The following is a 15,361-nucleotide window of genomic DNA, read 5'->3' on the forward strand; positions in this document are numbered from 1 at the left end:
GTCATATTACTCATCATATTCTATAGGATTATGTAGCGTTATGAATATGCTATTTTCTGCCCTTAACAGCTGCCCTTTGACACAGTGACAGTGTGCATAAATTGCCACGGTCGTGTGCTTGCTTCTGATGTTTACATTCTAGCAAAGAAGACAGAAGAAGGACGAAGAACGCTTTTCATTAGTTAATCAAAGAACTTTATTTTTAATGAAGCTAATCAAAACAAATGTTGGTCAATAATAATCAGGTGACCGATCCGTGAAATCACAATGTATGATTTATGTGTTTAATGAATAACAGGACTAACTGAGCTAGACATCCTGACTCACATAAGGTAAACACATGACACATTGTCCTCATCCAATCAGAACTTCCTTTCTGTTGCTGGCAGAGTTCTGTGGTGTTTAGTTAATCTGTTCACTCTGATTCGCTAAGAATCCAAAACATCTAAGCTTAATAAAACAGAACAACGCCATTTTAATTCAGTTCCACCGCAAGTTTCAACGTAGTTCCAACGTGAGCTCGACCAGCTCTCAAATCCATCATCGCTAAGTAAAGTACAGACTGGCCAGCTGTATTTTCTACTTTAAGCTGAGAACTGTCAAGCTGGAAAAATTCTTTCGTTTTACCAACAAGACAACGGTTCCTTCAGAATAAAAGCTGAACTCTCTACGTGACGCTGACACCTGCCGTTGCTACCACGAGTCCATCTGTAGACTGGTTTGTCATGCTGCAGACGCTGTGCTATCAGTCCCAGCACCATAGGAGGGTCCGAGAACCTGGCATTCCGGATCTAACACGGGAGTTTCTGAAGGTACGTAGTTCGGCATAGATGGCGTTTCATGTCTCCTCCTCCTGAAGTCCCTCGTGGTTAGTTAGTCAAAACAACATCTTACACTCAGACTCGCCTCGCATCAGATGGAGATTCTGAACTGACAAACACACACCAACACTTCAGCATCCAAATCCATGTTCATCCATCATTAGAGAGTTAGTCCTGGTGATTGTTTCGAATATTTATAAAATAAATATTCTTAAACGTCCCATATTTCTCTTTTCTTGTCTCTAAGTCAATACAAAGTGTTTGAATAAAATTCCCTGTGGTTAAAACAACCTCTTCTGATTCTAAGGTAAGCTTAATCTCTTTACCTTAATAAAGTGTAAGAATATATCAACTATATTCCGCTACGATTATAATAAAGTAATTAATATTTTGATTTCACAGATTGGTCACATCTTATTTATTGACTAACACTTTGCGTGATTAGCTTATTAAAATAGAGTTATTTGATTTATTCAAAGGAGAGAGTCCATTCTTCCTTCTTCTGTTGAGGTGAAAAGAAGCAGTTTATAAGCAAATGCATGAGACCCTGAGACCATATCTCATGCAGATTAGTTCTGTGTCAGAGGAGAGGGGGAAATGACTTTCAGGTGGAAAACTGTCATTTCATTCTGTTACACACTCTTTGAGCCAGATGAATCCTGGCATTGCCATCTTGGAGTATAGTGCCTGGTTTTCTCCACACATACCGCTTAGAATTGAGGCCAGAAAGTTCTATCTTGGTCTCATCACACCAGAGAATCTTACTTCTCACCATCTCGAGGTCCTTCAGATGTCTTTTAGCAGACTCCATGTGGGGTTCCATGTGTCTTGCACTGAGGAGAGGCTTCCGACGGACCACTCTGCCATAAAGCCCTGACTGATGGAGGGCTGCAGTGATGGTCGACTTTCCACAACTTACTTCCACCTCCTGACTGCATCTCTGGAGCTCAGCCACAGTAATCTTTGGGTTCTTCTTTACCTCTCTCACCAAGGTTCTTCTCCCCTGGTAGCTCAGTTTGGCCGTACGGCCTGGAAGGGTTCTGGTCATCCCAAACATCTTGTTTTTAAGGATTATGGAGGCCACCGTGCTCTTAGGAACATCAAGCATAGCAGAGATGTTTTAGTTACTATTGCCAGATCCGTCTCTGAGCTCTTCAGGCAGTTCCTTTGACCTCATGATCCTCTTTTGCTCTGACGTGCATTGTGACCTGTAGGTCTTATATAGACAGGTGTGGCTTTCCTAACCAAGTCCAATCAGTATAATCAAACACAGATGGACTCCAATGAAGGTGTAGGACCATCTCAAGGATGACCAGAAGAAATGGAAACCACCTGAGTTAAATATATGAGTGCCACAGCAAAGGGCCTGAATACTTAGGACCATGTGATGTTTCAGTTTGTACTTTTTAAATAAACCTGCAGAAAAATGTGAAATTATGTGTTTCTGTCAGTATGGGTGTTGGGTGTACATTAATGAGGAAAAAACTGAATGTAATGATTTTAGCAAATGGCTGCAATATAGCAAAGAGTGAAAAATTGACGGGGGTCTGAATACTTTCCGTACCCACTGTCCTGTTGCTGAACCTAGACCTGACCAACTGCAGCAACCCCAGATCATAACACTGCCCCCACAGACTTGCACAGTAGGTACTAAGTATGATGGGTGCATCACTTCATCTGCCTCTCTTCTTACCCTGATGCACCATCACTCTGGAGCAGGGTCCATCTGGACTCACCAGTTTTAATAATGCGTTGGACAGTTCTTAACCACACCCTAAAAAGTAATTAATGGGACCTTTAGTCATTGCTTAAATATATATGTTGTTGTGAAATGAAAAATCAAGTTCATAAACACTGTTAGACTTCTTAATTAGAAATTGTATTATATTGAGTTCAGGTAACACACAAATTTAGCCTTTTTACTCAATATATAATTATGATTAGTCTGAATTTAAAATGATCAGTTAATCAAAACACAATATAATTTTAAGTTGTGTCGATGTAAAATAAAACTTGATGACGTGTAAACCTCCCACAGTTCCTCACTTTTTCTCAGGCGGACATTTTCAACAGCACATGTTCAGGATATGAAGCACTGTGTTGGTGGAGAACGGTAAGTACATTTATGCGGAATTACACATATTTTACAGTCACCCTGGATTTTGTTAGTGATATAGCCTAGTTTAAAACAAGGACGTAACATTATCTCTCCCGGTAGCAAGCGAGACGCTCCAGTTAGCTTTCACCCACATCTGTGTGCATAGCAGTTCGGCTGTAACATACACGGAGACGCAAATTCTGCGATAGTAGAAATTGTTGGGCTCTTTTTGAAACATCTAATACTAACGTTACTCTGATATAGACCATTGTAATTGTCTAATGTTTAAAAGATCACAGATATTGTTAGCCACGGCACTAACTGCTATGCTAACGCTGGGTTCTGTAGGATGTGAGCTATAATGTTGATGCTAGCCAAGGTAAGTAGCTATCACTGATGTGTTTGTTGTTAGTTAAGCAGCGATTGAAACGTTTTATTATCTAAATGTGGAATTATTTTTTGTAAAGAGAAGCATTTTATGTTAATAACCATTAAGAAATGCTAAAGCTAGATGCCGCTTTTCGCTTCTACATTTACGTCAACAGCGCCACCATCTTGTTAATGTTAAGGGCGGGAGTTCAACCCAGTACCGAGCCATGAAAGATGCCAGACTTAAGTGGACATTGCCGCACAATGGTAGGGTAATTATTATTATTATGGTAGGGTAAGGGTGATTTTTGGTGACTTTCGGTGTTTTGAAGAGAAATACGGAGAGGCGACACGGATTGTTTGTGCCATTGATATGTCTCAATAAAGTTTGAAGAAAAAAATTGAGCTGCGTGGTAGCGGACCACCATTTTGGATGGGTCTCCATTCGCCCCTAGTGCAGGTTTTTTCTACGAAGGAATGTGTTCCTCCAGTTAAAACACGTTGTCGTTCTTTTTAACAAAATGAGATATAAGGAGTGGCATGACAGGGCTACCAGAGTCAAATTTTGATGGTAAATAATGAAACTGTTAAAACATTTTTCCAAACACAGAAAGGCAAAAAAAAGTCAACAACCCCACTGTTTTTAGCAATATGCCAGTTTTTGCAACAGTTGGCTGCATAAAAAGGACCATGGATTCTGACTCAGCATTGACTCCAATTGGGTTTTGGAGAATGATAAACCCAACCAATATGGCAGTGACGCTGCAACCATAGAGAGCATATATTCATAGAGACAACAGTTGTTGTTGGAGAGCTACATGCTTTGCTATCATATTGGATGGGTCCAGCACTCTTCCAACAACCAGCGTACTGTTGAAAACAGATCATGTGGGAGTATTGACTTTTCTAGCTTGTGTATGAAAAAGTTTTTCCGTATTTACTGTCAGAAAATGGCTGAATCTTACGTTTGATTTTATTTAAAAAAAACATGATAAAGGCTTTTAGTTTAGTGAACACATTCCTGGTAGAAATAAATGCACTGGGGGAAAATGGAGACCCATCCAATATAGCGGTCTGCGGGTACACCAGCTCCAACAGACAGGCCCAGTCCAAGGTCACCTCTACGTGTATTTGATGTCTATGGAAAGCTACATGTTGCATCTATGCATATATGATTTCTATGGCTGTTGGGCTTTCCAGCGCTCAACAAATTCAGGTATTCTGTTTTGAATGACTGGTCCCAGCTCACACTGTCCCCGAAAAGGTCCCCAACTTTATAATTTTATGAATCAGAAATGTTACTAGCATCGCACGCACACACACACACACACACACACACACACACACACACACACACACACACACACACACACACACACACACACACACACACACACACACACACCACCTGGTTGTAAAAGTTCATTCAAATGCTGTAAAAGCAAAATATAGTAAAAGACTAATGTTAAATGTATCTAACAGAGTTATATATTACTATTTAAAAATGGTGCAAAAGATACTAATTGGAAAAGTTGTTTCAAAAGTGTAAACAAATGCCTCATAACAGTAAGTTAAATATCATAAAAACACATATTGGCTACTGATGGGCCACCAGGCTTTTCAAGTTTAAAATCATTTAACTTCATTTATTTTCCTACTCAGGTCTTCAGTGACTTTGAAAGGACAAAACACTGGTATCCTGGTGTCATAGACCAAGAGTTCAAGTTGAGATAGGTCAGCCTCTCAGGACAAGCTAGACATCCCGTCCTCTGTCCCCTGAGGTGAGAAGCTCTCCGAGTCCATCAACAATTATTGACAAAGACGCAGGTGAAACTTATTCACTGTATTGAAGACTCACAAGTGAAATTGACAATACCAACTTGTGTGTTTTTGTGCAGGTGTGACTTTCTGGTGTTCTACAGTGTCCTGGTGTTGTGGATCTAGGGGTTCCAGTTAAGACGTGGTCAGCCTTCTAAAGAACGTGGGAATCTCACCTAAATATTCAGTTACTTTGCTGTGTGCCTCGCAAGGACAAAAACTCAAACCTTCATCTTCTCCTGGTATCCTGGTGTCACGTGCCAAGGGGTTCAAGTTAAAACGTCATCAGCCTTCTGAAGTAAGCGTGAACAAACATGGAGTAAGACAGAAACATCAAGTATGGATTGGCCTTGCAAAATCTGTAAATTTGCGACCTCCACTAAAGACGAGTAGTTGAAACATTATAGGTTACGTCATATCCCTGGTGTGCAGCCTCTGCCATGCCCTTACCTAGATTGTTTTTGTTCATTTAAATCATGGGGTAGCCTAAAATCACACATATCAAGGAAACACTCTACTCACTCAACAACAGTGAAAACAAGCGGCCGAAATGAGTTTCCTCCGTAGGGTGGCCGGGCTCAGCCTTAGAGATAGGGTGAGGAGCTCGGACATTCAGGAGGGACTCGGAGTAGAACCGCTGCTCCTCCGGATGGAAAGGAGTCAGTTGAGGTGGTTTGGGTATCTGGTCAGGATGCCTCCTGGACGCCTTCCCGGGGAGGTGTTTCGGGCATGTCCTGCCGGCAGGAGGCCCCCGGGTCGACCCAGGACACGTTGGAGAGGTTACATCTCCAATCTGGTCCGGGAACGCCTTGGGGTCCTGCTGGAGGAGCTGGTGGAGGTGGCCGGGGAGAGGACGGTCTGGAGCTCCCTAGTTGGGATGCTGCCCCCGCGACCCGGACCCGGATAAGCGGAGGAAGACGGCGACTTAATGCTATATCGTTATGTATATAATTTTTAGCATAGAAAATCAGCCGCATCAGGATATGAAATTGTTGCCATATTGCCCAGCCCTACCTGCATCTGATTTTTTTTAACACGTTATCTATTTTTTTCTATCAATCAGGACAACACAGTTGAAAAGCGCAGAGAGATTACCATTCGCTGCCTCATAGTCTATATTGGAGAGAAGGAGGAGGATCTTTTCAAACAATACAGCGTAAGTACTTGACTACTTTTTCAATTTTTTGTTTTGTTTGAAATATGTGTCTGTAGGTTCTGTGTGTTTTTGTTCATTGGATTTTCTGTTCAAGTTTGAGTAATGAAGGGATGTTCCACCCCTAAGTGAAAATTTGTCTATTGCCATAATCCCCAGAGTTTGATAAGTGAGAAAAACACCTTTTGTTACCAGCACAGTAATTTTCTTGATCTGGCAGTTATATGTCTGCTTTAACTGAGCATAAACAATGGAAGTGAATAGCAGGTAGTAGAATTTTGTGTGTAAAAGTGATTAAAATGACACAATAATGATACCAACTGGAAAAGTTCCTGAAGAAACTTTGAGAGGGCGTGCTACCGGCAGTACTTCCATGTTGGCATAAAGTAGAAAACATTAGCTTAAAGCTAAAAGAGTTAGCATAAAGCTAAAAATATGATCTTAAAGCTATAAACATTAGCTTGAACCTAAAAAGTTAGCATAAAGCTAAAAGACATGTTACCCCCAGGAATAGTTTGTTTCATTATTGAGTAATTTTAATCACTTTTGCACACAATGCTAGTACCTGCTATTCACTTCTAACATTTATGTTATGCTCAAGCAAATGGACTGCTGTCAGATCAGTAGAATTACTGCGCTGGTTACAAAAGAATGTTTTCTCACTTTTCCAACTCTGGGGAATATGGCAATAGAAAAATTTTCAAACGTTATAGAGATTAAAAAAAATTGAAACTGCTTTGATTTTGCTTGTATGGGTTGCAGAATGACAAAGAAAAATCACTGAAAGATAAACACAAAAGACAACCTGTTTTAGCTTATTTTCATACCTGAAGTCGTAGTTCATTACTTGATTCACGTCATCCTGAAGAGCTTGAGCTACGTATTTTATACATCCTAACTTCTTTTAATTTCTCTTACAAGGATGTGGAGGAGCTCAACGCAGACCTTGCAATGCAAGTCATGAAGATTGCTATCATTGGTGATGGGCCTGAAACGATCATCGTTGAGGAATCCAAGATCCTGGAGGGGATTGATGCTGCCAGATCCTGTGTTTTGCTGATGGGAGTTATCTACACTCTGAACCTTACCTACCCAAAGCAGCTGAAATTTACCTTTGAGGTATTTCAAAAGCTATGCCTTGAGCTTGATGGACAAAAAGCCAGCTCTAAAGTAACGAATCTCAAGTTGGGTATTTTCTAGAGCAGACTTAATGAACTGTTCATGAGGGAGTTTCAAAGTAGACACAAAACCTTTTCTTATTTCTGCATTTGCAGCACTACTTCAGTCATTGGCTTTTACTAAATTTTAAAGCACTGTTCTTCATAAGCTTCTGAGTTAATTTTTTGTGTCTTAAATGCTGCTGTTTGCACATTTTTAAGGAATTTGAGCTGTGGTTAATTCCTCCCATTACCTCTTTGTTCTGAGGATAGTGGTGTGTTTTGAAGTTTATATATAATGCCCTCTTTAGCTGGCATTAATCTGGTAGTTGAAAAGTCAAATATAAATGAGAATGAATATGACTTTGCTAAAGTACTGACAAAGTTGAATGAGAGAAACTTTGCTCATTTTATGTTTAAATTAGTGAATTTAAATGTATTGAACTCTTTGATATTTTGTTTTGATTCACTGTCCCTTATTCAAGTCAAAAATTATGATTCATGTATTGGGTTTTATTACACTTTAATACACTGTTCCTCATAAGTTTCAGTGGGCGTTTTGTGTCTTAAGAAAATTAAGCCCTCAAATCTTGCACTTTACATGTTAAAGAATTGTGCTGTTATTGTTATTAAATGGGTCTAACTCATTTGAATAATTCTGTCTGAATTTCTATTATTTCTGAGCACCAGGTCTGAGTTCCTTAGCTGATGTCCAGATGCCAGGTTAGGACATCTCCCTCATGCCTCTACATAAGGGGTGTCAAATTCTGGTCCATGGGGGCCGGTGTCCTGCATCTTTTAGTGTTTTCCCTGTTCCAACACAGATAATTCACCTGTGCAGCAGATCATCAAACTCTGCAGAAACCTGTTAATGAACTGCTGACTGAAATCAGGTGTGTTGAAACCGGGAAACGCTAAAACGTGGGATTACGGCCCTTTGAGGACTGGAGTGACACCCCTACCCTGAATACTCCTAGCAACCATTCAGAAGGTATTTGGCATCTCCTTGCTGAGAGCTGATTTTACTCAGCCACCTTCAAACAAAAATACACACAACATCCTATTATTTTTCTGAAGGTCATGACACAAGAGCAGTCAAAGCACATGTTGAGGCTGAATTTCATTTGGTAAAAAGTCTGATCAACAACTTTCTTATGTCTTAGAACCTTGACTTCTTTGTGGGCAGGCACCACCTTGGATGAACCCTCCCACAAGGTAGTCATGGTTATAAGAGACGACCAAATCATCATGGTTCTATTTTGGAGCAACTTAGCCTCCTGAGAAACAGAAAAATGCCCTTATAGAATCTCCTGCAGGGATCATACATAATTGAGTTAATATTTGAAGTTTATTTTTTGTGACCAAAAAGCTACTACACTACTGTATAACTGAAATATTATATTGGACCAACTTAAATTCTTGCGTTCTTGTTGACAATTATTAAGTTCATGTAACTTAGGAATGTGTTTAAATGTGGCCAAAAAGTTACTTCAACATAAATGAATATTATGTTGGATCAACTTAAATTCTTGCGTAATTGTTGACAATTATTAAGTTCATGTAACTTAGGAATATGTTTTAATGTAGCCAAAAAGTTACGTCAACATACATCAATATTATGTTGTACCAACTTAAATTCTTGAGTTCTTGTTGACAATTATTAAGTTCATGTAATTTAGGAATGTGCTTTGTAGTCACGAAAAGGCTACTTCACCACACTCAAAAATATTGCGCTGATTTAATGTAATTCTGCCAGAAGTTGGTTTAACTTAAAAATTCTAGTGGAAAACGTTAACATATGTTTTTTTGTTGAACCAATGCTTTATTTTTTAGAGTGCAGGTTTTACTCATTTCTACAATCTCCTTAGATGTTTTCTCTGCTTGATGCTAATCATCTGACCCTTCTCAAACAGACTAACATCTTTTCCACGTCCTCCAGATGTCCTTCTGTCACGCGTGCTGGCGAGTGAAGCGGAGGTGAGGATCCACACGCCGGTGAAGAATGTAGGCAGGTAGACACGATTCAAGGCTTTAATAATGAACACACGGACATGGAAACAATGAACCGACACAGCACACAGAACTAAGAGGGTTAAAATACATGGGAGCTTGGGTGATTGGAAAACGAGAGGCAGGTGAGAGCAATTAACAGAGACACATGACTGAACAGAATGGGGAGACAGGACAGGGTGTGACACCTTCCACATGTTTGAATAAGAAATGAGAAGCAACTCATTGCACCAGTTGGGGTTAAATAACTTGTTGCCAGCTGAAAGATAAACGCCCATGCAATAATTATCCAATAGGGTCGTACCTGTTTGCCTAATTAAATCCAGGTGGTGACTTTTCTTTTGGCCAGGACATGTGTTAGCACAAAAAAGAATTCAATAGTTCAGAATAAGAAGACAAACAAGTGCAGGTTTAATCCTGTTCCCATCCTTATCTGTACAGGAAATAAAGAACAAGTCCTGAGAGTTTTACTGAGTTGGCACAGCATGGTTAGTCATAAAATTTAGATTTAGTCATAAAACATATATGAATGCATCCAACGCTTCAAACTAAAGTCAGTCTGCTGTGAGAACCTCCCATGCCCCCCCATGTGTCCTGTCATTATGGAAGCTGGTAAATTCAGTGAAAGATGAAAAGCCTCAGAGTGTTGTGGATATGACACCGCCACACCTGACTGCCTTCAATATTCTGTGAAGCATCAGACCCCAGGAGTGACAGACGGGCAATCACGAAGCTGCTGCAGCACAACCAGCCCCATGAGCCCTCCTCAGCCTCTTCCAAATATGTGCTTTTATTTGAAGGCAAATTTGAGACAGGAATGAACCACAGTAAACACTTCTGCTCTTCTCTACTACCGAACTATCTGAGTCAGGCTGCTGCACACAACACTACAGCCTGATATTAAATCTACATGTGAGGGATTATTATGGGGTTTAGTGATCCAGCATCAGGGCTTTTGAAGCTCCAGGGCTTCAGGTGTAGCATAGCAGAGAGCTCAGTGAGTCTTCGTGTAGTTCTGCCGAAGCCTCAGAGGTTTAAATGATGCAAATAAATGAGTGTGTGTGTGTGTGTGTGTGTGTGTGTGTGTGTGTGTGTGTGTGTGTGTGTGTGTGTGTGTGTGTGTGTGTGTGTGTGTGTGTGTATATATGTATATGTATATATATTAGGGGTGGGCCGTTATCGGCGTTAACGCGCTGTGGCAAAGCCAGACTCTTATCGCGCGATAAAAAAAATGACGCTGTTAATCTATTCTCAAAGTTGGGTTGGGATCTGGGTCTATACTAAGTAAGCTATGATGACTTTCACATTGCGCGGATGGATACCTGGTTGGCGCGGACGTGTACTCGGCGCGGATCATCGTACGTATGGACGGACGCCAGGCTCGCGGAGTTTAATGTTCCCCATGCAGCCGAACAGTCGCACCGTCGCCACCAGCAGCGCTTCTCCCATCTCATCGCGCGGGACAAGTAAATAATTTATGTACTTTCACCAAAGTTTAATCCATAAATCCGACTTTCATTCTTTTTTATTTTGTTTTGTTTACCCCGAACATTTCCAGCCGGGCTTTCCCCAGGCCACACTTCACCGTCCGCGGTCGAAGCAGCGCTCGGATGTGAGAAAACCGAGACAAGACTTTCTCAGACAGGTGCTGTTTCCAACTAAGTTTAGCTATTTTAGCAGCTGTTTATTGTGATAAAGTGATAAATTGTTTCTACAGGTCGTTGTTCATGTGGCTTTGACTCAAATTTACCTGTAATAATAAATGTTTTACTCATAAATTCTTATATTTATTTAGAAAAGTTGAGCTAGGATAACTCCCCTTGCCATTTTCAGAGGCAACAACAGCAACAGTTGGCTTCTGCTCATACAGGTGAGCTGTGGCATCATTTCCAGCTCTCGCTCCCATTCACCAGAGGCGATCCTACATGCAAACTAAAGGGGGGCATTGGAAGGGCACCCCAGAAATTTAACCCCCTCCCCAGGCCAGATAGTTTCTGTGTGTGTGTGTGTATGTATGTATGTGTGTGTGTGTGTGTGTGTGTGTGTGTGTGTGTGTGTGTGTGTGTGTGTGTGTGTGTGTGTGTGTGTGTGTGTGTGTATCTATATACTTTTTTCTTTAGCAGGCCATATTGTGTAGAAGAGAAGAACTAGTTTGTCACCAGACAATGTGAACAAGCTGGTCTGCTTGAGTGACTGGTGGAAGAAGGAGAAATAGAGCTTGGACTGATTGACCAAATGCTACTAACTGTAAATAGTTAATCATGACCTATTCTGTTGACCTACAGTGCAGAATTTGTTGAACTGAATAAACAGCTATTAAACACAAATACTTATTGATCATTATTTATTTTCATCATCAGTTATCGTAGTAAAACTGCTTTATCAGTCTGTGATGCATTACCGAAACAAGAAATACACCTCCATTCTCAAAGACTTGCTTTTATTCATTATCTAGGTAGCACACACATATGCCTTTGGCAGAATTTGAATGTGTCATTTTAATCTAGATTAATCTAGATTAATTCCAAGATTACAGCGAGATTAATCTAGATTAAAAAGAATTAAACTATGCCCACCACTAATATATATATATATATATATATATATATATATATATATATATATATATATATATATATATATATATATATATATATATATATATATATATATATTTATTTATTTATGTATATATATATGTGTGTATGTATATATTCAATTCAATTTTATTTATGTAGCGCCAAATCATGACAAGAGTCATCTCAAGGCACTTCACATAATAAACATTCCAATCCAGGTCAGTTCATTAAGCCAATCCGAAAAAATGTTTCCTATATAAGGAACCCAGCAAATTGCATCGTCACTGACTAGTGTCAGCGACTTTACAGCAATCCTCATACTAAGCAAGCATATAGCGACAGTGGAGAGGAAAACTCCCTTTTAACAGGAAGAGACCTCCAGAGGATCCTGGCTCAGTATAAGCAGCCATCCACCACGACTCACTGGGGATCGAGAAGACAGAGCAGACACACACACACACACACACACATACACCAAGCAATGTGTCCATGGTTACACCATGATTGCTTAGTAAATATTCTATTTGGCTAGACATAAACTTTATTGTATTTATCCTGGTGAATCTATAATTAAACGGATAAACTAGTAGTAGCACATCCAACGTCAAGGAAAGCAAAAAGTTATTATCAGGAGAGGGAGAATGTTTAAGTGGTTAGCAGTAGTGTGCTAGACAATGGCCCCCTGCATGAGGCCACCACAGCTCAGCAGAACATCATTTTAGCTTCTTCTGGGGAGAAAAACAGAGAAAAATAAAGTTAACAGCTGAAATAGCAGGAAATAATACAGTTAAAGGGCAGACTGTAGAAGAAAGTAGTAGAGTGTGAAAAGTGTCAGTGTATCCTCCAGCGGTCTAAGCCTATAGCAGCTTAACTACAGAGATAACTCTGGATGACCTAGCCTTTTTTACATGGAGGCATGTTGGAGGCAGGGCAAGGGAGAGCCATCTTTACCGAATGTACACTCCACCTCCCTCTACTCTCCCACTTGTCCAGATCTAGGCTAACATCAGGTTTTAACCATAGGCCCTATCAAATTAAAATGTTTTGAGCCTATTCTTAAAAGTAGACAAGGTGTCTGCCTCACAGACTAAAGCTGGGAGCTGGTTCCACAGGAGAGGAGCCTGATAACTAAAAGATCTGCCTCCCATCCTATTTTAAGATATTCTGGGAACCACCAGTAAACCTGCAGTCTGGGAGCGAAGTGCTCGGTTAGGAACGTATGGAACAATAAGATTACTGATGTATGATGGAGCTTGATTATTAAGAACTTTATATGTGAGAAAGAGGATCTTAAAATCTATTCTGAATTTAACAGGTAGACAATGTAGGGAATCTAAGACAGGAGAGATATGATTTCTCTTTTTAATTCTCATCAGAACTCTAGCTGCAGCATTTTGGACAAGCTGAAGACTTTTAACTACATTCTGTGGACTTCCTGAGAGTAATGAATTACAGTAATCCAGTCTTGATGTAATAAATACATGAACTAGTTTTTCAGCATCACTTCTGGAAAGGATGCTTCTAATCTTAGCAATATTCTGAAGGTGGAAAAAGGAAATCCTACAAACCTGTTTAACTTAGGATTTGAATAACATGTCCTGGTCAAAGATAACACCAAGGTTCCTTACTTTGTTCTCGGAGATTAATGTAATGCCATTCAGGTCAGGTGATTGACTAAGCAATTTCCTTTTCTGGATTTCTGGTCCAAAGATGAGAACTTCCATCTTGTCTTGATTTAAAAGCAAAAAGCTTAGTTATCCAATGTTTTATGTCCTCAAGACAAGCCTGTAACCTACCTAACCGATTAGGTTCATCAGGGTTAATGGATAAATATAACTGGGTATCGTCAGCATAACAGTTAAAGTTTATCCCATGCTGTCTAATGATTTTACCAATTGGGAGTGTATATATAGTAAAAAGAATTGATCCAAGCACTGAACCCTGTGGTACTCCACAAGTAACCCTGGAGTATGAAGAAGATTTGTCATGTAAATTTACAAAATGAAATCTGTCGGACAGGTAGGATTTAAACCAGCCTAGCGCTGTTCCTTTGATCCCTACATGTTCAAGCCTTTCTACAAGAACATTGTGATCTACTGTGTCAAAGGCAGCACTGAGATCTAACAAGAATAGAACAGACACAAGATTCTTATCTGAGGCCATGAGAATATCATTTGTAACTCTCACTAATGCAGTTTCAGTGCTGTGATATTCTCTATAACCAGACTGAAATTCCTCAAACAGATCATTAGTGTTTAAATGCTCACATACGTGGATGGCCACTATTTTCTCCAGGACTTTGGATAAAAATGGAAGGTTAGATATTGGTCTATAATTCATTGGGTCATCTGGATCCAGAGAAGGCTTCTTAAGAGAAGGTTTGATTACAGCAACCTTAAAATCCTGTGGTACATATCCATTTACTAAGGACAGATTGATTATACCTAGAATGGGGCAGTAACCAAAGGAAATGCATCTTTAAATAATTTGGTTGGGATTGGATCTAAAATGCAAGTGGAAGGTTTAGATGAAGCTAATATTTTTGATAACTCTGAAAGCTCAACTGGATCAAAACGGTTCAAGCACAGATGAGGTTCTACAGTTACCTCTGATGCTTCCTCACTTACTGAGGAAGAAGAAATCGTATTAGGGAGGATGCTAAAGATTTTGTTTCTAATAGAATTAATTTTACTTGTGAAAAATCCCATGAAGTCATTGTTGCTGAGGGCTAAGGGAATAGATGGTTCAGAGCTATGATTCTGTGTAAGTTTGGCAACTGTACTGAAAAGAAATTTAGGATTATTCTTATTCTCCTCAATTAACGCTGAGAAATAAGCAGTTCTAGTTTGTCGAAGCTTATTTTTATAAAGCACAAGACTATTTTTCCAGGATAGGTAGGCCTCCTCATGGTGCGTAGAGCGCCATGTTCTCTCCAATTTTCTAGAGTTTTGTTTTAAAGCTCGTAAATGAGAATTAAACCAGGGAGCAAACTTCCTGTCCCTAATTACCTTCTTTTTTAAAGGGGCAACATCATCTAATGCCACGCGTAAAGAGGAAGTAACATTATGAACTAAGGCATCAATTTGTAAGGGGCTAGAACTGAAAATATTGCCCTCTGCTACATGCCTCTGAGATGCTGACGACAGTAAAGATGGAACAGTTGATTTAAAAGATGAAACTGCATTGTCAGATAGAGACCAACTATAGTGAAATTTACTTTCATGTCTCGAGAACTCAGTTATAAAAAACTCAAAGGTTATCAGAAAGTGGTCCGAGAGGACTGGATTATGTGGAAAGATCATTATTTCCTCACACTTAATGCTCCTAAGTCAGCACAAGGTCTAATGTATGATGGC

General features: G+C 39.8%; 1 protein-coding gene across 1 annotated transcript; it reads left to right on the forward strand.

Moving 5' to 3' along the window:
* The first annotated feature begins 2,273 nt into the window (after nucleotides 1–2,273).
* Nucleotides 2,274–9,425, forward strand: LOC139062024 (uncharacterized). Its single transcript, XM_070542106.1, has 9 exons — nucleotides 2,274–2,312; nucleotides 2,426–2,464; nucleotides 2,878–2,934; nucleotides 3,268–3,298; nucleotides 3,899–4,044; nucleotides 4,951–5,012; nucleotides 5,257–5,404; nucleotides 6,170–6,262; nucleotides 7,181–9,425. The coding sequence occupies exons 1-9, from the start codon at nucleotides 2,274–2,276 to the stop codon at nucleotides 7,457–7,459; spliced, it is 894 nt and encodes a 297-aa protein (XP_070398207.1). The 3' UTR covers nucleotides 7,460–9,425.
* Nucleotides 9,426–15,361: the final 5,936 nt, after the last annotated feature.

The sequence above is a fragment of the Nothobranchius furzeri genome, chromosome 2 (genome assembly GCF_043380555.1).
Source record: "Nothobranchius furzeri strain GRZ-AD chromosome 2, NfurGRZ-RIMD1, whole genome shotgun sequence".
NCBI lineage: Eukaryota > Metazoa > Chordata > Actinopteri > Cyprinodontiformes > Nothobranchiidae > Nothobranchius > Nothobranchius furzeri.